This window comes from Lytechinus variegatus, chromosome 11 (assembly GCF_018143015.1).
Source record: "Lytechinus variegatus isolate NC3 chromosome 11, Lvar_3.0, whole genome shotgun sequence".
Classification (NCBI taxonomy): domain Eukaryota; kingdom Metazoa; phylum Echinodermata; class Echinoidea; order Temnopleuroida; family Toxopneustidae; genus Lytechinus; species Lytechinus variegatus.
This window is the reverse complement of record NC_054750.1, coordinates 11411719-11438438: the sequence shown is the minus strand read 5'-3', so window position 1 is coordinate 11438438 and position 26720 is coordinate 11411719. Positions and strand designations below refer to the sequence as shown.

The 26720-nt window shown below is 37.5% G+C and overlaps 1 protein-coding gene across 1 annotated transcript in view; it reads right to left on the bottom strand.

Annotated features, from left to right (window-relative positions):
• Positions 1–24500, bottom strand: part of LOC121423704 — a 41584-nt gene extending 17084 nt beyond the window's left edge. Inside the window, exons 1-5 of the mRNA XM_041619134.1 lie at positions 24382–24500; positions 20650–21540; positions 14242–14325; positions 3270–3488; positions 1431–1617 (exon numbers count right to left, since the gene is read on the bottom strand). Of these exons, the coding sequence (XP_041475068.1) occupies positions 1431–1617; positions 3270–3488; positions 14242–14325; positions 20650–21532 (1373 nt within the window). The 5' untranslated portion in view covers positions 21533–21540; positions 24382–24500. The remainder of the gene's footprint in view (positions 1–1430; positions 1618–3269; positions 3489–14241; positions 14326–20649; positions 21541–24381) is intronic.
• Positions 24501–26720: the final 2220 nt, after the last annotated feature.

Genomic DNA, 26720 nt, shown 5'->3' with positions numbered 1-26720 from the left:
AAATAAATAAATACATGAATGAATGAATGAATGAATGAATGAATAAATAAATAAATAAATAAATAAACCATCCATCCATCCATCAATCAATCAATCAAATAATAAATAAACAAATAAATTAATTAATAAATTGATATAAATAAAGGAAAATAAATCAAGCATAACAATGAGATGGGAAGTAAAACAACAAATTCATGGTATTTCAGAGTTTTGCATGTTAATACAAAACTGTGATGTGCACATTGGTAGGGATGTGCAAGAACTAATAAAGTCACATACTTTTATTTCTTCTGTATTTTATGTAAAATATTTCATTTTCACCTCAGAACTTGGTGGGATTCTTTTGAAAAATAAATGATCACTAATCCATTGTGATTTGACTCGACTCTGCCCCTCTAAGGTAGGCTACTGGGCACACACAAAGGTGCAATGTGATGTACTAAAGGACACTTCTCATCATTTCAGATGTCACTTTAAATGTCACTTTAAAATCACTGGCAAATCGTTACATGAAATGCTGTTGTCACATTTACACTTCGTGGGAGTGTCGTGGTATACTGGTTAAGACTCGTCTTCCAATCTGAAGTATGTGGATTCGATTCCAAGCCATGGCATGTTTGCCTTCAGCAAGAAATTTACCCACATTGTGATGCACTCAACCCAGATGAGGTAAATGGGTATTGGCAGGAAGAAATTCCTCAAAAAGCTGTGCACACCAGATTCGGTAGACTAGTTTTCTAGCCGGGATAATATAGGCAAGCCTTGAGCACCTAGTATGGTGGATACATGCACTATACAAATTGTATATTATTTTCTACTATTATTCTCTTTAGATTTACTAGTTTATTTAAACTTAATGGTCTACAAGCAGTTGGTCTACTTTACAGATAGTCTAATATCACATGGACTAAACCCATTCATTTTACAATCAATCTGGCCTAATTACTGTTTGGTCTACACAACACTTGGTCTAATACCCAATTAGACTAATTCTCATTTATGCCAATGCCCAGTTGGTCTTATTTCCCCTTTATCTACTTCTTTTCATTTTTTGAAATGAAAACGAAATTCATAAGCAGGTCATTTCAACACACATATACAGACTGACAGACCAATTAAAGACATGAGACAAAAATGAGTAATCTGCCTAACCAGAATTGGACAAATGGTAATGAGACCAAAATGTTAAACGGGGGAGCGTTTCATGAAAGGACTTGTCAGACGTTTTATCCGACAAGTCCTGTCTTATCCGACAGTTACCATGGTAACAGTGCTTTTCAGCCAATCAGAATCAAGGAAAGTGGACGAAAATGTTGATGAAACGCTTCCCTGGACGGAGACAAAGGAGAATAAGACCATTTGGGTTGAGACCAAACAGATAGTAGAAGAAGCAGTAACTGTAGTTCAATCAGCAATACCGATCTACTTACTTCAAGATGTGCGCAACTGATGAAGGACCGTACCAGTCACCGACCTTCTTCCCGTTAGTCTGACCGATACCCACCAACCGATGGACAGAGAAAGGACTCATGTCCAGCGGCTGGTCACCAAACCAACGGACAATCTGACGATGGAACTGGAGCATCTCTTGAGTTTGTGGTTTGTATATGTTCCATCCTGCATAATAATAAAAAAGTTTATTATGACAGTAATTCAGGAGTTAAAAATACTACAATCATTGTTAAAATACAGCAATATTATTCCAAGTTCAGTGCTAGGTGTACAATAACTTCTATAAATACTGGCACAATGTTGCACTATAATGTGATAGTATTTAGGGGGAACGCTCAAAAAGCAGTGAGAGTTTTCTCAATTAAGCCCAAAGCAAAGGAGTTAATCAATTTAAACCAAGGAAGAAGTTAAATATTAATTGTTGTTTTATGTGTTAACTTCATTGAGTCTTCCGGGCAATCATGGAGACATGCAGTACAGGTGCTCCAATATGCAACATGTGCATGCCTACACATTGTAAATATGAAAGTAAACTGGGAAATAATGAAGGAAAAGGGTCTTCCCACACACTAACATCAATAGCTTCCTGAAGTGAGGAAATGGGAGCATGATTCACGATGTTTTCGCTGCGCAGTTCTTGGGATCTTGCGCTGAGAGGTCATGCTTAAAAAAGGTGGTTGAGTTTTCCCAAGAGACCGAGGTGGAAGCATGTGACTTGAACACTCGGCATATTTCTCATTGAAAAGAGAATCAAACGACGTGCTTCCCCAATTAGGCAAGTTCCAGTGGAAGAGTGAGATATCCTTGTCCAGAATGTTTGACTGAAGGGCATGAAGAAGTTGCACAGAGTCATGTACTTGTCAAGATTTGAGCTACATGTATGGTGCCACACCTCTATCTTGATGCAAGGCACTTATCCAAAAGTGCTCTTTCTTGACCCAGGGTTATGATGGTGCCCAGGAAGCTGCAAACTCAAAGGCCCGTATTCTGAAATCAGGTTTAACTTAGACCTTGGTCTAACTCTGTGCTAAAATTATGGATAGCCAAAAGTGTCACAATTTTTATTAAGTTGTATGTTTCTTCTGTTTACTGTGCTCTTTCCTGATTCATCGATTGAGAAGTCAATCATCTATTTATACTTCCCACACAATTATGAATGATTTAAGAGCCAAATGAGCTGAAATATGATATCTCTACAGTTAGTGATTTATGTAACAATTGGCTATCCATACTTAAACCACAACTTTAAACCTGAGTTTAAGTTAAACCCGACTTCAGAATACGGGCAAAAGACATTTATTCAGAACTCTGCTTTCAAATCTTAAACAACAATAATATCATGCACTTATACACAATTCTAGCCTGAGTATTAGTTTTTACTACAGGCCAGGCAATATTTTTTTTTAATTTTCGAGGGGCTACTTTTACAACCTACACTGTTCTGCATGAATCTCCAACCCTCCAATGAATGAGAATTTTCTAGGGCTATTTTATTTTCCATCGATATTTGAGCATTTCAGGGACAAAATCACCAAAATTGCTGTACATTTTTTCCCCCGACTCTGGCAAATATGTGTGGGGTGGGGGAGGGATAAATGTAAGAAATCAATGAGAACTATCAAATATGATTTTCATTTCACAGTTCTCTTGTATTAAACTTACACTTCTTATGGTAAAATTTACTGTCTATGGTGACATCTATGGTAAACTCTATTTCGATCAGTACTTACCACAGTACTATTCATGAATGGAAATTTACCATAATTGTGTTACATTTCACGTAATAGAGAGAAGATTCAAACACTGCATCAACTCACCCCTGCCTAGAAAATGTAGTATAAGGCTATGGGCAAGTAGCATCTGACCGCTCCTGAGCATACAGCCCCACCCACAGTCACTGGTAAAGTTAGACCCCGCTAGGGTGGGGAATTCCCTACGATAGGTCATCCACAGACGGGAGCTGAAGTCTTGCTTGAACATCTCGATCACCATGGAGCGGACGGAATCCATTCCTGGTGGTCGTTCTGGGTCTGGATCTGGACGATAGAATGGGCAATGGCAAAATGTAGATAATATTAAACACTTAAGATGATAACCTTTAGAACTTATCGCCAATACAAAATGTCAATAAAAGTAGCAAAGTTCTATCAAAATAACTGATTTCATCTTTAAACAAAATCAACAAAGGAGCCTGTTGCACAAACATTACTTACTTACTTTACTTACAATGATAATGGTAATGATGGTCAATGGCCAAATCAAATTCATGGAGTTATGGCCGGCAAAACTAATACCACATCAAATGTTTACTTGCCAATATGCAATGCATGGTTGTAAATTAACCTAACATGTTGCTTGGTTCTTGTCTGGACTACATTGAGAAAATATATATGTATACATTTATTCATCTACTCTGCAGTCACAGACCCTGATTGAAACTTTTATCAACAAGTGGGTCTTTACTAGTGCTGTTATCTGTAATAAAACTCTCTGTCGATATATCACTAAAATTTTCTTACTGATATCTACATGTACATGTACTATCGACAAAAGAACACAATCAATATGGATTAGCGATGTAGCAATACTCGCATTGGTCAAAATTTGTATCTGCCACTGTACCAAGAACACTTTAAAATCTGCGTTCATCGAATGTAAACGATCGCATAACATCTTTCAATAAACATATTTAGCATAAATACATCCTCATCTTTCACGTTATTAGCATTATTTTAGGGTTTAGGGAATTTTCATTGATAATTTGGGGGCTTTTTGGACCTTGTTCTGAGTAGTCAGACTTTCGCCTATACGCCATTTTGATATCGTGCTGTACATCTTCGAACGTAGATGGCAGCAACACATGGCCGTGTGCTGCCTTCTACGCTAGTTGGTCACTAATATTAAGCTTGCGCTGCTTGTGAATGTTTTTTTATACGATCGAATGGAGTCAAGTGCATTCACGATGTTTGGATTGTCATGATTATAGTGAAGTGAGATCATGTTGTTAGTAAGTATTCATATTTTGTTAAGATTTCGGAGTAATTTCTGTTGCTGTCCAGTGCATTTTTGTGGAAAAATAAGTTTTCCTGGATTTTCTATTTGAAAAGCCACTTTCAAAAGGCTGTTTCTGTGAAATCCGTCTGTTTTCCACAATCGCAGAAAATCACTGTCATGTCCCTACATAATAGCAGGTATTATCAACAATGAGAGAAAGGTTATTATAATCGATATCTGTAAGTGGCAAAAAACATGCTATTTTCGACAAGACTAGTGATAAAGGTTATCAATAACAGGAATAGTCTTCACACAAAGACTAGCATATATCAGTACACAAGTCATTATGTAGGCTTTGCATTCAGACCCCTTAACTCGATTGATGGGTTTTCACAGTAGACTATTGTCAACCTGTTACATGGACATAGAACTCAGTGAATGTGGAATGTGGATATGCACACAATACAGGAAATACATGTGTTTATATCATGTAATACTGAAGTTACATAATGAGTTCAAGTACTCGATCCATCTGAACTACTGTTGAAGGTGCGAGATGAATATGTCAATGGCCTATAAAGATATAGGAAGTTGGATGAGTAACTAAAGCCCACTCATCCACACTGAACAGAGAAAGGAAATGATCAACCAGTCTCGGACTTTACAAAACAATTCTCATGACGAGTGGGAGTCAACTGCGGCAAGCAATTCACAAGTGACAAGTGAAAATGCATTGATCTTTAATACTCAGTTTGACACAAGACAACTTGTGTGCATGATGAAATATCAAGCCCTTTTGCCAGAAATTTTTTAAACAATTTTTGGCTCACAAGAATATTTCTGAATGATGAACATGAGAGAAATACTATATCTAAAAATAGGCATCTATGTTGAATCTTTTGAATAACTTATTGCTCTTGCAATTCATTCAACATTTTATAAAATTAATGAATAGAAATTTTGAATTAAACAAGTGGAATGCCTCTGGCCGTCTCACCTGCATCACGTGGTTCAATATAACAGCAGTGCTGACTTTGAATACTACTCTAACTCGCACAAGATGTTCAGTGAAACATGATTACTCTTATGTCCACTTTTAATGAACTAGACCAATAAACTTACAGAGATGTGATGGTTATTCAACAAAAAACCCCAACATGGCCAAAGTTCATTGACCTTGCATGACCTTTGACCTTGATCATGTAACCTGAATCTCGAACAGGATGTTCAGTGATACTTGATTACTCTTATGTACAAGTTTCATGAATCACATCCATAAACTTTCAAAGTTATGATGGTAATTCAACAGATACACCCAATTCGGCCAAAGTTCATTGACCTTTGACCTTGGTCATGTGACCTGAAATGCGCACAGGATGTTCAGTGATACTTGATTACTCTAATGTCTAAGTTTAATGAACTAGACCAATAAACTTTCAAAGTTATGATGGTAATTCAACAGATACCCCCGATTCGGCCAAAGTTCATTGACCCTAAATGACCTTTGACCTTAATCATGAGACCTGAAACTTGCACAAAATTTTCAGTGATGCTTGATTACTATTATGTCTAAGTTTCATGAATCAGATCCATAAACTTTCAAAGTTATGATGGGAATTCAACAGATATCCCCAATTCGGCCAAAGTTCATTGACCCTAAATAACCTTTGACCTTGGTCATGTGACGTGAAACTCATGCAGGATGTTCAGTGATACTTGATTAACCTTATGTCCAAGTTTCATGAATCAGATCCATAAACTTTCAAAGTTATGATGGGAATTCAACAGATATCCGCAATTCGGCCAAAGTTCATTGACCCTAAATGACCTTTGACCTTGGTCATGTGACGTGAAACTCGTGCAGGATGTTCAGTGATACTTGATTAACCTTATGTCCAAGTTTCATGAACTAGGTCCATATATTTTCTAAGTTATGATGACATTTCAAAAACTTAACCTCAGGTTAAGATTTCGATGTTGATTCCTCCAACATGGTCTAAGTTCATTGACCCTAAATGACCTTTGACCTTGGTCATGTGACATGAAACTCTAATAGGATGTTCAGTAATACTTGATTAACCTTATGGCCAAGTTTTATTAACTAGGTCCATATACTTTCTAAGTTATTACGTCATTTCAAAAACTTAACCTCAGGTTAAGATTTGATGTTGACGCCGCCGCCGTCGCCGCCGCCGTCGCCGTCGGAAAAGCGGCGCCTATAGTCTCACTTTGCTTCGCAGGTGAGACAAAAACTAAGCATCGTCATAATATGAATTATTAGAATAAAATATGAAGTGCATTTCTTTAATTTCATATTACTTTATACTAGATATTTCCACCTAATTTGCTTGAGCTATTGACTTTCAAGGCCATCCAAAGTCATGGCATTGAATAGCCTGTTGATTGGCCTCAATGTCCCTCTCATTGGCTTGAAATATTTTTCTGGTGCTCTTTTTTATCATTTCACCATATCATATACAAAATGTGCCCTAGATATAACAATGGCCTTCATAATTACCCAAAATATACTCAATAAAAAAGTATTAGTCCCCCCCCCTTTAAAATCAAAATGCTGTAACTTATGAATGCAATAATTTTGAGAAATAATATTTCGCAGACGGTTTTCTACACTCATTAAGCAACTCCTGTGAAAAAATGAGATTGATCGATTGAGTCATGCATGAGTAATCAAAGTAAACATGACCATTTTTTGAAAGTAACAAAAGTCATTTTCTGGATTGTGTAGTAGAGCTGGGTGAAGTTTATTTTTGGCCAATTTTATGATGCATATATGCTATTTACAATCTATCTTCTAACCACTCCAAACAATAATGTACATGTACAATGTATGTTCATCTTTCAGTGAGCAATATTTTTCTTTAGTGACGTATCATCATATGAGGTGTACGGTAGTGCCCTCTATGACTTGAAAAAAATGTTCAATTTGGCAAATGTTTTGGCCGCCCCCCCCCCCCCCTCCCAATTCAAATTCTGATCCACCACTGATTTGTCAATAAATTCAACTGATCATGAGAAATTGTTAGGAAAGAATGCAATGCAATATAAAGAGTTTTCAACTATCCTTGCTCAACCATTTAACTGTAAAAAGTTTAGAGATAGTGTGTGGTGATAAAATAATGGATGATTACAGCAACAGCAATGAAGTCACAGTTGAAACAGAATTTGCCCCAATATTAATTCTGCAACCCTTGAAAATGAGTCTGTGACTTTGAAATTGCCATTTTTCCCCCTTTGATGGGTGCTCACTCATCCATAAAACATCAAATTTCATTTTTGCTCAGAATTCTACCCATAGGTTGACCATTGATAAACATTATAGGTCTACATGTACTGCCAAAAGATATTACTGTAGACATTTAAAAAAAAATTCCACCATAATGAATAAGGGGCTACTTATTCTTTATGCACTCATATTGTACAATATGTCCATGAGACTAGAGGGGAAATCAAAATTTTAACAAAAGTGGAGTGAGGGTTTGTGTCATGGACGATTTTTGTTACTTCTGACCACACATTTTCATGAAACTTCGCACCCATACATGTATGACTTCAGAGAGTCACTATCCAAAAGGCATGCACACCAAAATAATCATTCAATGTGGAACAGAGTGGGGCCAAGGCCTAGAACTTTCTTATCATTTGCCTAATTTTCGAATATTTTGTGATCACTAAAGCACTAGACATCAGGATTTTCACATAAATCTACCGGTAGTCAAATGAACTATGCAAGAAGGTTAATGACAAATATCTGTAGCAATATTCCAAGCAAAAAACCCCCCCCCAAAAAAAAAAAGTTGATGAGATGATTTCTATGCTCAAAACAGAATAATATTTGCTTAATAGGAAATTTGAAAATCACAATTTTTTTTATTTACAGTGTAATGTCCACTGAACCATGAAATGATGAATATTATTGAAGATACTCTTCCCACAAATAAATGTCATCATATACATAATTTTTACCCATAGAAATGTGTAGAAAATCGAATTCTAGCAAATTTTGAGTCATGGTTATTCAACCAAGAAATTTGGCAATAAAGTTGGACCGTCTTCAGGAAGTACCTTTTACAAGCCTTCTGAACATTTTCATGGTGAGAATGTGGAATTTGTTCCAATAAAATGCAATCAAAGTCATGATATCAGGCTCGTGACCTATAAAAAGTGACAATTTATCCTTCTAGCATTGCTCACTGGGGCATGGCATGAACTATGTCTGTAATATTCACCCAGAGGGTATGCATATAATAAAATTACTTACAATGTACATGCTCATGAAAAATTAAAAAACTCCTAGTGGTTCGGAAATCATGCACGTTTCTTCAACAGGGACTTACTTTTTTTTGTTGAGTATATATAAAAATTTAGAGCCTGCATTGGCTTTCATTTATACCAACAAAACTGTGTATGAAGTTGTCCTTACCATCAGTCTGCTACATGTACCAAGTTGAGATTTTTGTTTTAATTATTGAAAACAATAAATGTGTGTGTGTGTGTGTGTATTTGAGTTTTGTCAGACGTGTATCAATCAGGTATGATTATTTACGTCTGGGACCGACCTTTAACGTCACCATCCGAAAGACGTGATCAGGGCTCGAACCTCTGCATCAATTTGTAACTTCCCCACAGCTTGGATTACAGGCGCACGCCACAACGCCCAGTTAATAAATTGTGTGTGTGTGTATTTGAGTTTTGTCAGACGTGTATCAATCAGATATGATTATTTACGTCTGGGACCGACCTTTAACGTCACCATCCGAAAGACGTGACCAGGGCTCGAACTTCGAATCTCTGCATCAATTTGTAACTTCCCCACAGCTTGGATTAGAATATGGAGGTAATAGTCTTTAATCCAGACACTCAGTGGCCATAATAAAGGTATGTCTGTATACTACTACTGTACACCGTGAGTCAAAGCTATCCCTATAATATGTCAGTTCTCAGTCACCAAGTTTAGAGGAAATGAGTAAACCTCAAACATCTGGTTCTCATGAGCAGGTCTACAATACTACACCAATATCATATGGGAAGTGAATAGTGTTCAACTTGTACGGGCTACATACAAGAGTTGTACATAGGACACAGGCTACATGTACCCACACCAAATTAATAATATTGAGAAACAAGATTTTTTAAAATGGAAAAAAAAATTTATATTCATCATTTTTTTGTATATTTATGGTACATGCATGAAATGTCCTGTACGCTATTCGTAAACAGATTATCATTTTACATTATGTGATTTCTAGCCACAGCGTACAATTCAATCTGGAGGTGATTTGCTGATTATTGATCTCAGTCAGGAAACTGTAAATTGTACGTACATGAACGTATCAGGGATAAATCAAGCGTAACAAAATGCTGAACAGCGCCCTGGAAATAAAAATAGTACACCAATCCACATTCACTGACATGTGAATCCATTTAGGGCTGTTATCAATAACGTCTTTATCGAGTCCCTTCGATAATCGCTATAAATTTTAATAAGAATTTTTAAACAGAATAATAACGATAAGAAAGAAAAGGAAGTGAAACCAATGTTCAAACCATTCCTGAAAACCAACCCTACCTTTCCAGGAATAGGCTTAAATAGGTTAAACCATCACTGTTTTTCCATGAATACATTATTTTCTACTTTTTGTAGTATTTGCAATTTACCAGACAAGAAAAACACACAAACTCATGTAATTTGGACAAGGAGACAAAAAAGGTAGCCAGCATACAGACAGGAGGAAAACAGTTTCCACTTCCGGTGTATATAGAAGATTCTTCTGAAATTCTGTGGTATATATTCAGACCAACTCGATCTTCAGAATACTCATTTTATAAAAAAGGGACTTTTTCAGGCTAAAAAATACTTGACAATTATTTCCACATTCACCCAATCGACCCAACCCAAAGCAGACCGATTCGGGGGGAAAGTTCTCAGTTCTCAAAATTTTGAGCATGTGCAGTATTGTCCAATTAGCAGGAGAAGCATGCAATTCATAATTCCTGGCTCAGCAGCCCTGTGCCTTACTACTCGCTGGGCGGAGAAAGTACTCGTAATTTGCTTTCACACTGCAAGAACACCTGTGACCTGGCAAAATCCCTGCGAAAGTTGTTGTAATTTTGACACATACCTACTTTTTAGCGGGTACTTCATTTCAGGATAATACAAGTAATTTGGTTCACACTTCAATTAATACCAGGAATTTTCTGATCGGTGTAGATCACAATAGACTTTCAGATCAGAGAATACCAGAGCCCCGTCTTACAAAGAATTACGAGTGATCCGATCAATCACAACTACGGACGGCCAGCAACGTCAACATCTATTATGCATGTTTGTTCAAAATATTTTCAAGCTATGATGTATATTCATGCATTCATTGTTTTCTTAAAAATTCACTGCCCTTCTCTTTGCATACAAAGTTCATTGTGCATATTTTTCGTAGAAAAAATTATGACACTGATGGATTTCCATAGAGTTACAATTGATCAGATCAATCGTAACTCTTTGTAAGACAAGGCCCTGGTATACTTGAACTTCCGAGTCAGTCTGAATACTCCTATGGAGGAATCAGAGTACTGCAGCAAGACAACGGCAAACAACTTGCCAACATACACCAGAGAAACAATGGCAACACTTTACAACACATAAAACCACTGCAAATTTTGGTAAATCCCCCAGAAGTGGCTGTTATTGTTCCTGATCATTAACTGCTATATATGTTCTTAAACTGTTATGATGTTGATAATTAATATGAAATAAAAATATGTTTATTTTGACCGGGTGACCAGATCAGAATAAAAATACATTTGTGTAATTTTTCTTTCTTAAAGGTCAAGTCCACCTCAGAAAAATGTTGATTTGAATCAATAGAGAAAAATCAGACAAGCATAATGCTGAAAATTTCATCAAAATCGGATGTAAAATAAGAAAGTTATGACATTTCAAAGTTTCGCTTATTTTCAACAAAATAGTTATATGAACGAGCCAGTTACGTCCAAATGAGAGAGTCGATGACGTCACTCACTCACTATTTCATTTGTTTTTTATTGTTTGAATTATACAATTTTTCAATTTTTACGAATTTGATGATTAGGACCTCATTGCCTCAAACACAAAATGTTAAAATAATGGAATTCCACGTGTTCAGGGAGGAATGAAACTTCATTTCACATGACAATGACGAGAAAATAAAAATATTCATATTTCATATAATAATACAAAAGAAATAGTGAGTGATGTCATCAACTCTCTCATTTGGATGTAACTGGCTCGTTCATATAACTATTTTGCTGAAAATAAGCAAAACTTTAAAATGCCATAACTTTCTTATTTTACATCCGATTTTGATGAAATTTTCAGTGTTATGCTTGTTGAATTTTTCTCTTTTTATTCAAATCAAGTTTTTGTTGGGGTGGACTTGTCCTTTAATAATTTACATGTACAACACCACTTTGTATGCATGAAATGTGCTGAAAATTTAAGAATGTGATCTTTGTGTGTACCGGTACCTTTCTATTCAATCAGTAAACTTGTAAGATACTTGTCTGTGTTCAAAGTGTCCTTTTTATAGTTAGGTATATCCAGAATTTTTTTGTTTCACACCATCAATCAAGATTTTAGATGCATTATTTTTCATCTGTAGAATCATTTTGTAAAATTATAATATTTCCCCATATATTATATCCCAAATAAAGGCCTGGTCACACCGCCAGAACTTTGTTGGAGCGTTCCTGGAGCGGTGAAAAAAAGTCATCACTGCTTGTTACAGTTCACCACCGTTTAGAAGAAGTTGGCTTCCGTTATGCCATATACGTTCGGCCACCGCTGATGGTCCCTCCTACCGCTCCAAAAGTTTTGAGATGCACAAAATCTTGCGAGCGATGAGGAGCGGGCAATTTTCTGTTCCGGCAAAGTTCACCACCGCTCCAACAAAGCCCAGTCAACGTTTTGCACGGCTAGATGCAAGTTCATGGACGCTTGGGTCCGCTAGGCCAATGCAAAATTCTTGAATGCTGGTCACCACTGCTTTGCCAGCTTGACCCGGGGTGGTGATTAATCATTGCACAAACTTTGGTGGTGCAGTTGTAAGCATTTTACGAGTGGACAAGGGATTGTTCGAACGGTGTCGGGTGTTGAAGCAGCGATCCATTGCGGTAATGAACTTTGGTTTGGCGTTGGTATGGAGGTGTCGGGGCGGGACCAGCATTTGGCTATACATACGAGGGGAAATGGAAAAGGAGCCCTTTTGAAATCTATCAGAACTTCTATCAAAGAGATCCGTTCAGCTCCATATTCAAAAGTGGTATGCTGCTAAACCAACTTTAATCCCCCGCCGAGCCAATGCCCACATGCGCAAAACGCCGCTCTATCAATGCTCACATCACAGCTACATGTAAACCAACGATCGCTTCCTTTCAACTGCACTGTGATGAGCATTGTCAAAATTCAGCCCCCTCTCCCTACCATTCAAGGAATGCTCCAAGAAAATTCAAGCGGTGTGACCTGGCCTTATAAAGATAAGATTTTATTCACTCTATTGACCCCCTCTCCAGGTATGAGAGTACAACATAAACAAATTATAAACAAATGTATGCCATAGAATATCAGGGATTTCATCGCTTCACATATCCATTGTCAACATTATGCATCAGGCAAAAAAAAATATAATGACATTTGCAGTATTTATTTGTATAAATGATTTAGGCAAAAGGGCTTTGTAAAAATACTGAACTTTGTATCATTGAGCAAATCTTCTTTTCCATGGATTCAGCAACATGTTTTATAGGTGACCATTATTCACTGCAATATTTGTTTCTCATGCATGTGTAGCTTGAATTAAATAGAAGGCAAGCTGCCAAAGGAAGGTGTCAAATAAAGTCATATGTCAAACATATGCTGATCACATACTACAAAGTGACAGATAAAATGGATGATGAAGCACTTTTAATACATGCTCTTGATCTATCCTTTTTACTTGTCATATATATTTTGGAACATACCAAATGCATAGGTATTCCAATATGTATTATTTGGGGGGCATGATGTAACTTTTTGGTGTCAACAATAATCTTTCTAGGTCCCTTCATGGCCCTAGCATTTATAAAATCTTGAAGCTGTCAATGTACATTTAGAAAACATCCGAATATCAACAAAGTTCATCATGTAATGCTTTGCAGCAAATCCAAATATAAACTATTAAAGGAGAATGAAACCTTTGGAACAAGATAGCTTGTGTGAAAACAGAAAAAATCAAAGTAACAGATCAACAAAAGTTTGAGAAAAATTGGACAAATAATGAGAAAGTTATGAGCATTTGAATATTGCGATCACTAATGCTATGGAGATCCTCAAATTGGCAATGCGACAAAGAGGTGTGATGTCACTTGTGAACAACTCTCCCCATAAATTGCCTCTTTTATCACATCTATCAGTAGATCATGTGTTCTTTCTATAGGAGGGCATGTAATACAGGTTTTTAAAGAATACATCATGGATAAAAGAGTTTGTATTTCCATAAGAAAAGGCAAAAAGAGACATTTTGAGGGTAGTTTATAGTCCATCAAAGGGACAGTTATTCACAAGTGACATCACACATCCTTGTCGCATTGCCAATTGGAGGATCTCCATAGCATTAATGATTGCAATATTAAAATACTCATAACTTTCTCATTATTTGTCCAATGTTTCTCAAACTTTCTTTGTTCTTATTCTTTAATTTTTCTGTTTAGGCACAAGTCTGCTTGTTCCAAAGATTTCATTCCCCTTTCAGATAGGGTACAAACCTTCAGGCCTTTGGTGGTAGCACTTGCCAAGAAACCAAATCGGTTTGTGGATACTGAAATTGGTCTTGGTTTTTACTGTCCATCCTAAAAAGAGTTGGAATAAAAAAATACAAATTCATTTAGGGAAATAATGCCATAATCCAAGCAGTATTAGCATCCAATATTTCACCCTCACTTACAAATTACAACAGATATATACTTATTTTCAATAGTCACAAACCAGCATGGTGTGCATATTACATAAAATGAATAAACCAGGATGCTTTAGACATTCAGTCTCCCATTTGTTCACGTACATGTACAACAAGCTAAGCACAATGTAGGCGTTGTACAATATTTCATCTGCCATGAAAAAAATTGGTTCATCACACTACATGTATTATACTTTTCAGGCCTATACGTAGATTTTTTGACACAGTAAATACGAGGAAGCTCATTATTCACCATCATTAGATCTCTAAACCTTTATGATTGCTCATTACTACCAATCAACAATCATACTCTGGTAATACAACAAGCCCACTTCAACCCAGAATGGGGGAATGCCATCAATTTCATAGAGAGATGATTCATATCCCTGATCTGGATTTAACAAGAAAAAAAAACGATCTAGAACTAGGTTTCATCGTAATTATCCAATTTACTAGTCAGAGCTAGTCATAATGGCTCAATCAGTTAGGAGTTATAAACACGTTGCTCTGAATGTGTGAGCCTACATCCAGCCTCTATAACATGTATTTGCACACCTAAAAGTTACTTCAAAACTTAAATTCCTAAAATGTAATTTGCAACAACATCATCATTTATTTTCTGAGGGGTGTTCTTTTTACTGTACTAATTTTCTATTTTTTAATTAGTCAAGACGATCCATTTGAAATTAATTTACACTGTAAGTATTTATTCATCTCAACTGCAAAATATCTTATATGTACCGGTACTGTTTTTATCTTTTCATTATTTATTTTCATCCATTAGTTTCATTCATTTAAATACACGGTGGTTTGCTAACCAAAAGTCTAGCCTGATTTCATATGCAATACAGTATGATCTTTTGACCCCTAGATGACCTTTGACCTTATCTTCCTGATGAACACACATGTCCTATAACATGAACCTAAAGATCATTTGTACCAAGTGCATTGATGCAGAAATAAAGAAATAAATGAAATTTGAGCAAAACTTCACCTTTTGACCCCTAGATGACCTATGACCCCATCATCCTCATGGGCACACATGTGGTATTACCCAAGGATCATCTGAGCCAGGTGTGATTAAAATTGATGAAGAAATAAAGCAATGAGAGGTATCTGAACAAAAACTTCAAGGATGGACATTTATGTCCATCCTTTTTTTGAGGTTGTAACCTCATATCATTTGACCTTTTGACACTACTGTACATGTAGATGACCTTTGACCCCATCATCCTCATGGGCACACATGTGGTACTACCCAAGGATATATATGAGTATGAAAATACTTGCGCAAAAAAAAAATGGGAGCAAGTTGAAAAAAAACTTGAACATTTTTGTAACAGACCAACAGACTCACTACGTCTCTGCTGAAATTTGTTCAGACGAGACAAATACATAAAGAGCATCTATTTCCCCCATTTTTCCCCTTTTATCGATTCTACTCATCTAATAATTTCATACATTTACTACTCACTTAATCAAAATCTTAATATATAATTAATCATTATCTACATTTTAATTTTAAATACCAGTATTTACTTTCATTCTCTTAATAAGAATCTTGTTAATTCATTCTGCATCCTGAACTTTTAAGTTCACTGACCCTAAACTGACCTTTCACCTTGGTCATGTGACCTGAAACTCAGGCAGGATTTTCAGTAATACTTGATTACCCTTATGTGTCCAAGTTTCATAAACTATACTTTCTAAATTAAGATGACATTTCAAAAGTTTAACCTTGGTTAAGATTTCAATGTAGACGATGCCGCCGGGCCATAGAAAAAGCGGCGCTTAGCCTATAGTCCCGCTCTGCTATGCAGGCTAGACAAAAACTGGGAAATATGTAACAAATATGTGAATTTCTTTTATATAATGAAATTGGTTAGACTTTTTCAATATCTTTTAAATATCATTTCCAGAAAATCAACAATAGTCCTACCCCAACTTTCAACTTTTTAAATGGACATGATACCAAGTTCAAAATGGACAAATAAATCCAAAATTACACACTAACTTCCTTGGCTTGCCAAGGTAAAGCATGTGCATCATTACTTTTCCTCGTTATCATGTTTCTAATCCTGATTTTTGTTTCTATTTATAATTTTTGCAGCTGAGATAAAATATATGCTGCCCTAGTTTTCAGCAGGTTAACTAGCAGAGTTTCAACAAGTTGTTTACAAATTAAGAATTGATTAATCCGTGGCTCAAGGTAACATAATTCACACTTCATACTGTATGCCCAACATTGTATTGATTTGCTTCCTTGCGTATCATATGTAGCTTACCATCAATATTACTATATTTTTTGTGATTTAATGTGTAGGCCTATTCTTATTCTTCTTCTGATAAAGTGCTGTCCAACGACTGGTGTATCATCGTACTACATGTACATATAATATTGATTTTATAAATCCAATATTCCTGAATTATGTTGTTAAAATGCACAATGGTGAAGGCCTTCATGAATGTGAAAAAAAAAACAATTAAATATAAAGGGTAATTGATATTAAAAATAATGGCAATATTTGTAGCAATATATCATTTACATGTACATTAATATACTGCATGATTGAATGGGAATCATATGGGATGTTATTCCATGAGCTTGATCTTTTCTGAGGTCTAGCCTTCAATCACACTTAAATACAAGTTGATGTAAATACATTATAGAAATATTGATGATTTTGATAAATAAATTATGTATAAGAAGCAATTCCTAATCCCTTCAATGTGCTGTACATATAAAATCATCAAGGAAAAAAGAAACAAAAGCTTCAACAGGGTAAAAGACAAGAAAATTATAACCCCCCCTGTAAATTCAGGATGTAATACATGTACATGTAAGTAGCCCTAGATAGTCCTAGTAAGTATGTAATGTACATGAACATGGGAGTTGCAGGAGTAGAGAACTCCCTGATTGTACAGTACATGGTACTCTCCATACAAGTTGGAACAATAGTGTTCAACCACCAGTCAAAATCCCATTATTAGCATTCAATCATGGTAGAATAGTCAGACAAGGGAAGATTTGAAGACTGTCCTTCAATATATTCTCTGAGTGAACTTGTCGGTGGTAACTCTTCTGAGTTGAAAGTAAATTGTAGGAATCCAATGCAGCATAGCCATTAGCCAAAGGCTTACATGTCCTGTACTGTACAGAATACTCTAGTGCTGGGCATAGGGTCAGAGCTTGGCACATCAATCAAAATTATACATTGTTATACATGTAGGCCTAAATGTACATGATAACATACATGTAGGCCTACACATACTTATAAAGATCACTTTAAGAATGATTTTTGGTACAGAAAAATGCAAAGTAAACTGGTTCACAAAGCAAAGCAGTTTAGATTACTGTACCAATTATAAAACAACTGACAAGACAGATCTACAAGATCGCTGAGACTATCTAGAGTTTTCAGTCATGCTGAACCTATTCCTACTGAATTGGTTTTATTTGGAGCCAGTTCAGGAAGTACATGTACTACTACATTAACTGTGAACAGGGTCAAACATGCGCTATAGCACCAATAAAAAAACAGACTTTATTATACATGTACATGTACAAGCTTTATAACAAAATCAGACAGAAACATATAGCATACAACGTACTTGGCAAAGGAGTGGGGATGTATTTTCCCTTCACTGCAAAGATCAGTCCTTATTGCAATTAACCTCAATAAGAACAAGCAAACATGTCTGGCAATCTTGTCCCATGGAGCTAACAAAGTGATATTGCCATGGCAACTAAATGATTATGATGAAATTCATCAAATTCCATCCTGTTGTGGTGATGTGACTTTTGGCTCTGTCCCATAACACAGACATACATGTAGTGCCTGCATGTTTTTGTGTAACCGAAATGCTTTCATACATGTATACAGCTGTTGGGACACACATGTACATGTAATTCCAACTACCAAATGTGGGTTGGGGATGCTCTCTACATTATTCATGTGAATCACATCGTATATCATGTACATCACTGTACATGTACACATATCACTGGATCGCTTTTTTAATCTTCCTCAAAACTTTGACCTCACGTCTTGCATGATATGTTGCTCCTTCTGTCAGTATCGTTGAGGCACTTCTATCAAAGTCATTCTATTCACTCTAAAAACACATCTTTCTATTTCATAGATAGTGAATGATCTAACTCTGAGGTAATGTTACAATGAACAAGATTGCAGAATATGAGGTTACATGTATCAATTAATATTGAAAAAAAATATTTCGATCTGCAATACAGTACTCAATCTGTGGGCCATCAAAGATGAAATGTCCAATAAGACAATACTGTTCAGAATTGGTGGGAACATAAAGGATGTTGTCCTTGAAACATGTGCTTGTACTTGGGAAGTTTAAATCAACTCTCAAATTATTTTCAAGGACTCTGTCTTGCAAATTACCTACAAGGAGCCAACCCAACCAACAATTCTCTTGAGTTGTTGACAAGCATTAATAGGCTGCATCTTGTAGACGAGTGAACTGCATGGAGCAAGTCAAGGTCATAACTAGACGAGAATAGGTCTATATCGGAAGGATCTTTGCAACCAGGATAGTCATGGGGTAGAGCCCTTCTCTTGTGACTCACTACTTTTACCTGACAGTATATATAGGAGCTTGGAGTGGATGAGTGTAGGGAAAGCCAATGATCAAAATGGTTGCACTGACTTACCAAAACAATACAAGAGTCTGTACAAAGGTGTATACGGAAATGCTCAAATCCTGAACAAGTTTGACATTTTTTCAAATGGGGACAAGTAGTTTAGAAGTACAGGTCTTCATTTTTTCCCCCTTGAACACTTGTACATTTATGGTGCTGAATTGTGTGGTGGGTATGCACAACATGAGAAAAAATATAGAGATGTCACTCCCTCAATATGTTTAAATAGTAAAGCTCTCTCTAGTCTACAAAACTGAAATGGCATTTAAAGTTTTTAACAAAAATGTTTTGGGTCAAAAAGAAAACTTTGGTGTAAAAATGAAATGATCAATGCAGAATTATGTATTATGAGTGAGTTACAGTACATGTATTTCAAAGGCAAAATGGTTAATTTTCAAAGTTCACATGGGGCATGTAAATGTATGTAAAAGTGAATTTAGCACATCTTGTCACTAACAAGTTACATGTACGTACATAACAAAGTACATTATGCTCGATGAGGGAAAAACACAACAATTGATGACACCTTTCTGTTGCAAATTTATTTCTTTTGTTTATTTCTCTAATCTTAATAGAATTTTAGCAATTTATGTAGGTTGTGCATCTTCAATCTTTCCCACAATTTTATTTGACACCTGCAAAAATTGGTGTCATATAAAACTTGATCTACACAGCAATTAACATCACTTGAAAGGATGCTCCTTAAGGGATATTCACCAGAAGGTGAATGGAAAAAAAAGAACTTTGATAGTGAATCCTGCAAACTTTGGAAAGTTAAAACTTGGCACTTTACAATGCTCGAATAGAGATTATTAATGTGCGATTCAATACTGATTTCACTTTCATCCAGACATTTTGCACGAAGATGGGGTACTGTCATGATGGGGTAGATGCCCATTGACGTTGAACTATCCAAATGCTATCAGCATTGTCTTTATGAACCGACAATAGAGTTTTTGCACTGTGATGCAGAACACTTTCAAGAACATACTGATACTGAAAATACATTGTCAAATGCAAGTCATATTAACAAAGACAAACTAAGAAGTCTCTACGGATGAATCAAAACAGCAGATTCACCTTGGATTCTGGAAAAACAACAGATTAGCAATTTTTCATCAGCTCCAAAACTGCTGTTCCGGTTCACCAATATTTGACAAAGACCTCCCAGCTGTGTTCATTGTGATTTGACTTCCATTTTCAATACATTTATTGTGTTCCTGACTGTGTTCTGTGTTGCGATGCGAAAAAACACCCTACTATCACAAAGACCTGTGGGTGAGTCATAAATCTTTTCGTATGTAATGAATGACCTTACACACAACTAGTGACGCCTTCCATTCTGAAAGTATATGTATATCCCAATGTAGTTGACTAAGCACCTGACATGTTCCAGTTGTGAATAAAGCCGTTCATAATTTTAGAATCATCTTCATGAAACACCCACCAGCAATCCTCGCATCTGTGCTATTATATATCAAATATTCATTCAAAACCATGCAAGTGTCAACAAGCACTGAATAGCTAGCAAAAAGCACTAGTACCTACCATACTTCACATTGTTCCACATGGAGAGCAGCTTGGTTTTGACCTTCTCGGACTGGTCATCTCCTGCGTCATCACTGGCAGTGTTTCCCTCATCCTCAACCTCGTCATTGGCATCAAAGGATGTTGATCTGGAGTATGATGACCGTCTTGTCCTTTCCCTCTCTTCACGCTCCCTCCTCCTCATTGTCGCCCGGTCACTAGAATTGCTGCGAAAGCGAGATCGGAAATCAAAACCTTTGGTGTTAATTTCCCCACGGGACCTTCTTGAAGTCCTACTTGATGGCTTAGTCTTTCCTGGACTGCTATATGTTGGTGAGGACTTGTCCATGAGTGAGGGCAAAACTGATGACTTCTCTGCACTACCTACCTCACCATCATCCACATCTGTTGAACTTGAATTCTTACCCAGGTAGCCTAACCTGAATTTGGTCCAAGCTGTCTTGGTCCTCTCTCTGTCCTCTCTCTGTTTGTCCTTGCCTTTGATCTTGGGCATCACTGGCTGCGGGGGGCTCGTCTGGACCTCTGCAAAGTCTAAAGAATCATTTGATGCACTCTGCTGACCACTTCCCATTTCTGTTCCCTCATTGCAATCCATGGGTCTATTCTCTCGTTCTGTTACATGGTCTTCCATGTTCAGATTGCCTTCATGAGATCGACGGCGCCCTTTGATGTAACCAAAACTTGACCTGGATTTTCTGCCGGAGTTTGGTGACCTTGAAGATGAGCCAGACGGTTCCGAATCCCTCTTCATTTCCTGATCATAACTGCTCCGCTGCATGGATGTACCAGGGCTCCTCGCACCTTCATTGCTGTCCATTATTTCTGCCAGGGTTCTCTTAGTTGCCCTCCACACCTCTGCAACAGGCTTATTCAAGAAATCCATCTTGGTATCTGAGTTGTACAAGAAGTAATAAATACTACATCACATATAGAATTAATAACATTAATCCTATTAATCCTAGGCTTCGATCTTGACATTACCATTCAAATTCTCAGTCAGACATTACTTCGCTTGGCTTTGCAGTAATTTGATATGGACTGAAGTAAGCAACCAAAAGATTTGCCTGCGGCAGTTCACCGGTTTGTTTATCGCATGTTTGCATAATTTTGGTAGCTTACTTCAGTCCATATCAAAATTATGGTGAAGCCAATCGACGCAATGTCTGAGAATTTGAATGATGACGTCGAGGTGAAGAACAACTTACAAGTGCATCTTGCTAGCTGGATATGTACAGTAAATTCACCTCAGGTGATGGTTCATGGAGGCTCCACTACACTTCACTACCGCTACGCCCCGCTACACCTACCCGAATGATACTCACCCTAAAAAACAAGTGACAAACTGTGTCACTTTTTGGTTAAAAAAGGCAATACCGGTACGTCATATAAAAAAAAGACACTAAGCGTACTCTACAGTGATTAAACTTACTATCGGACACAGGCTCACTCTGTGCTCTTTCTTGTCAATAGAGGAGATGGTCAACTGCGTAGCCAGGATTTCATTTTGGAGGGGGTGGTAAATGCACGCGAAGCATGCCAACACTTACAGAGCGCGCCCTAGGGGGTGGGTGCAGGGAGGTGGAGTTTCCCCATCCCGCACAAAGCGCGAAGCTTTTGGTGATTCATAAATTAAAATGAAAAGGAGCCATTTCTCTTGTCTCTAGTACCTATATCAGCTCCAATTCAGTTGACGATTTTGAACCTTGTTTTCAAAGTGATTGTGAACACACAAAAAAGGAATACAATGGAGGAAATTAAAATACTAATAACCCCGCGCGAAGCGCGGAAGCTAAAGCGTTTTATCATTTTTTTTCCATGGAAAGGGTCCCGAGAAAAGGGTATTCTCAAAAATATATTGAATACTTCTCTTGGAAAGATCAGAATTGATTACAAACAATTTAGCGGCAGTGCATATCTTTAACTCGCAAAACAGAAGAGAAGAAATGTGTTTGTCGGGAGGAAGATATTCCTTCCCGCGCAAAGCAATGGAACTGACATTTCCAAGGACGGACGTTTCATCAAATGCAGGTATCTTGTACCCCATCGGCTCTATTTCAATTGATTTTCTATGATTATTGAACCTCATTACAAGGAAAATAGAGCGCAAAAAGTTGAAACTTCTGTGATTTATTGAAATCATATAAAAAAGAATGCCTAATTTCTACGACTTATCCTGAAGCGCTTCATTTTGAATCAAGAAACGTAATTGTCATTCAAAATTTTAAACTGAGGGCACATTACAGGACAGGAGATGAATGTGCAGGGAAATGACATGAAATTTAATAGAATTTGATAAAATATATTGTACTTTTTTTATTCAAAACGACACAAATTTTAAACCTTCCTCTTTTTAAATCAGGAACCTGTTTGCCCCAAAATTATGGTTGTTTAGTAATGAGCTGAAAAGCAGGAGAAGTTGACTTTATGGAGGTGACGGCAGAAACTGTTATAAAGATTTTACCCGCCCGGAGCCGACCCGACCAGAAGTTGCGTGATCAATAAAAAAAAGGGTAACTATACTTCGGCCTAACATTACTTTTAATCCATGCCCTATATACATTTGAACTTTAACTGGCAAGAAACACATATAGCTGAGGTGGAAAATAGGGTTAGAAAAAGGGTGGGAGAAACAATGGAGAACTTCAACATTGTCATTTAACCGCGCACAGCGCGGAAGCAAAATTCATATAAAAATACAGAGCGAGAATGAAGGAGTTTCTCTTTTGAGAAAAAAAAGAATAAAATGGAAAAAAAAAACACAAAGTTACCTTTCTTCCCTTCCTTCCCTTTTCCTTTTCTCCTCTCTTTTTCCCTTCTTTTTTTTGGGGGCGACCGCCCCCACAGCCCCCCCCCTGACTACGCGCCTGGCGCTGGTCAGAAAATTGGGATCGTTCCAGTTTACAGGGACTGTCTCAGATTTTAAAGATTTCTTCACACAAGAAATCTAGTAAAGTTCATTCACCTGTTAAGTGCCAACACCAATCAAGTGCGCTAGTAAATGTAAACATATCAGGTTTCATAAGAAGATTTGAAGACGGTAAGTCATGAAATAGACGGTAAACTTGGGGGGATCGAGGTCACTGAATCTGTTTTTAGCACTCTCAAATCCCGTAATTGATGTCTTTGTCCTGTAGGGGTAAGTGAAAAAAAAAACATCTCCATACACAAGGACAGTCTCGATTTTAATATCAAGACACTATTCGTCCTTATGAGGATATCCTTGTTTTCTGGGACAATCTCAATTTTTGGACCAGCGCCTCTACTGCTTGTTAACGTTTCAAAATTGGTGATTTAAAGCCGATTTGCAGTATACGCACACACAGATTGCGATGTTCGGAAAAGTGGAGGGCATATCGAACTTGATGTGAATTAGTGAACTGCTATGATGACATTCACAAACAATTACCATTATATCACAATTCATGACTCATGTTATCTACATAAGATCTAACGTAAAGTTAGTCAATAATATACTGTGTCTGTCTGACTGCTGTAGAGTCTACCTGGAACTGACCCTTGCTGCCGCATTCCCAGTTCACGATCGATGCCACCCCGGCCCCGCTGGCCCTGGCAGTCACCACCAGCGGGCTCCGCAGCCGAAAGAGCAACGCAGAGGTCAAGCGAGAAGGAAGTTGTCATATTACCGTACTATTAACATTAACTGAGATCTAATTAGACTTCACCAGTTCAACATAGCATATCACTCAGTGCATCAACAACGGAAAAACTTACGTTATCGGATTTATCCTCAGGTCGCGTGACAAAAAGTAAACATTATCAGGAACTTGCTGGGCGTGAACTCCTGCAATCACGAATACTATGTGTGCGTGCAGCACTTTGCGCCGCGCCCGCGCTGATACAGAGCAAAGGTTGTGCTGGCTGTAGCGCTAGCATATACATGTAGGTAGCTCTCCAAGAGAATGACCAAAATTCCATTATCAGGGGAAATAATAATAGAAGTAGTAGTAGAAGTAGTAGTAGTAGTAGTAGTAGTAGTACTACACTGTAAAACCTGTGGTGTTAAAACTGACACCAACTGGTGTTAATAGAGGACCACACCCTGCGGTGTTAAAATAACACCCTAGAGATTGAACATAACACCAAAAAGTGTAAATGTAACAACCATATGTTGTACTAACACCTTTAGGTGTAAAACTAACACCACCAATTTAACACCAGTGTAAAATATATGTGGTCCTCTATGTACACCGGTTAACACCACAGTTTTTGCTCAGTTGTAGTAGTAGTAGTTGTAGTATTGGTATTAGTATTAGTAGTAGTAGTAGTAGTAGTAGTAGTAGTAGTAGTAGTAGTAGTAGTAGTAGTAGTAGTAGTAGAAGTAGTAGTAGTGGTTGTAGAAATGGTGGTATAGGCGGATCCAGGCCGCCCCCCCCATTGGCGGAGCAATAAAAAGGGAAAAAGGAGATCGAGAAAGAAATAAAAGGGGGAAGCGAGAAGGGGGGGGTGGAAATAAAAGGGAAAATAGGAGGAAGACGAGTTAAATGTGAGGGGAGAACTTGGAAAACGATTAGAAAAAATTTGCCATGCATGTAACTATATAAAAAATTTACTCGCACTTCGCGCTCACATTGCCTGTTCGATGAGAATCATGGAGCTTAAAATATCAAGTTTTGAAGTCAATATACAAAACGTAATTCAGCACGAACATCGAGTTTTCATTATTCATTGATTTCATTGATTTGCAAATTGATTTTTAAAAATTCTCTGTAAAATTCCATTTTATGGTCTAAATATTAACATTTTCAGCTCGAGCTGCGCGCTCGCATTTTTTTTTTATTTGCTAAGTATACCTTCGTGTATTCCATGAAGTTATAAAATATCCCTTTCAGGTGTGATTGCCTAAACGTAGGCATATCAGCTAGCGTTTCGCGCTCGCATTGTGATTGGTTGGTTCATGTATAACCCCCGGGGGGGGGGGGCACTCGACCAAAAAAGTGGTGGAGGTGTGCAGCGGGCGAGACGAAAAAACGGGGGCCTTTGAGCGCGCTTATCGTAAAAAGGAGGGTCCTCGTAACGGGCTTCGGGACTACAAATGTTTGGAACAGATCGCCAGCGTGTACGTGAGTGCGTATGCATCCCTATGGAACGGGTATACGTGTATGATGCGGCCAGCCAGGCGGCACGGCCGCCGGGTGCGCTCGCGCAGAGGCAATTGTCGGACGGTGTTCTGCGGCCGATTTTCACCAAAATTGAAGCGGATCAATGCGACCGGAACGGCGTGACGAAAAATGTGCGAAGCTTTGGAGCGGATTTCTTTCTTCTTTTTTTTTCTCGATAAGAAGAAAATGCAATGCCTTGGAGCGGCTTTCTTTGTTCTTTTTTTCAAGAAGACAAAAATGCTATGCCTTGGAACGGAAATTTGAGTGTAAAAATGGGGGCCGGCCCCTCCGCGGCACATACCCACAATGCAATATATACTGAGTGCCCCTCCCCCGGGTATAACCTCTATATTAATTATACGTAACAAGATTTCGCGATTTGCGCTCGCATTATATATTAACCCATGTACATGCTATGATATTTATAATAAATAAATTGCTTTAAATTTCCAGTTTTCAGGCCTTGAAATTAATCAAAATATTCCACGCTCTCATTAGACATATTAGATTAATTATTGAGAAAATAACAGGTCGTGTGGTCCAGTGGTTTGAGCATTGGACTCACAATTGCAAGGTTGTGAGTTCGAATCCCAACTCTGCCATTGTCTCCACTTTGATAAAAAGGCCCAAGAGTGATATCTGTCGTCTATTATGTCAGCCACTATCGCTGATTAACCTACAGGTAAAATGTTTCCAAGGTATTGGTTATATACCAGCTTGGCGTTTACCAGCAAAAAAGGCTGTCCTGCCGAGTTCCTACGGGAGTTACCACAAACAGAAACATAAACAGAACAGAACAGAAACATTTCATGAATTCCTGATTAAATTGTTCCCCTTTTCAGAATGAAATATCGACAAGCTTCATCTCGCCCTAAGGAAGAGCATAGGCGGCAGAAGCGGGGTGGGGGACAGGGGGGGACACGTCCCGCCTAAATTTCAGGAGTAGGGGAC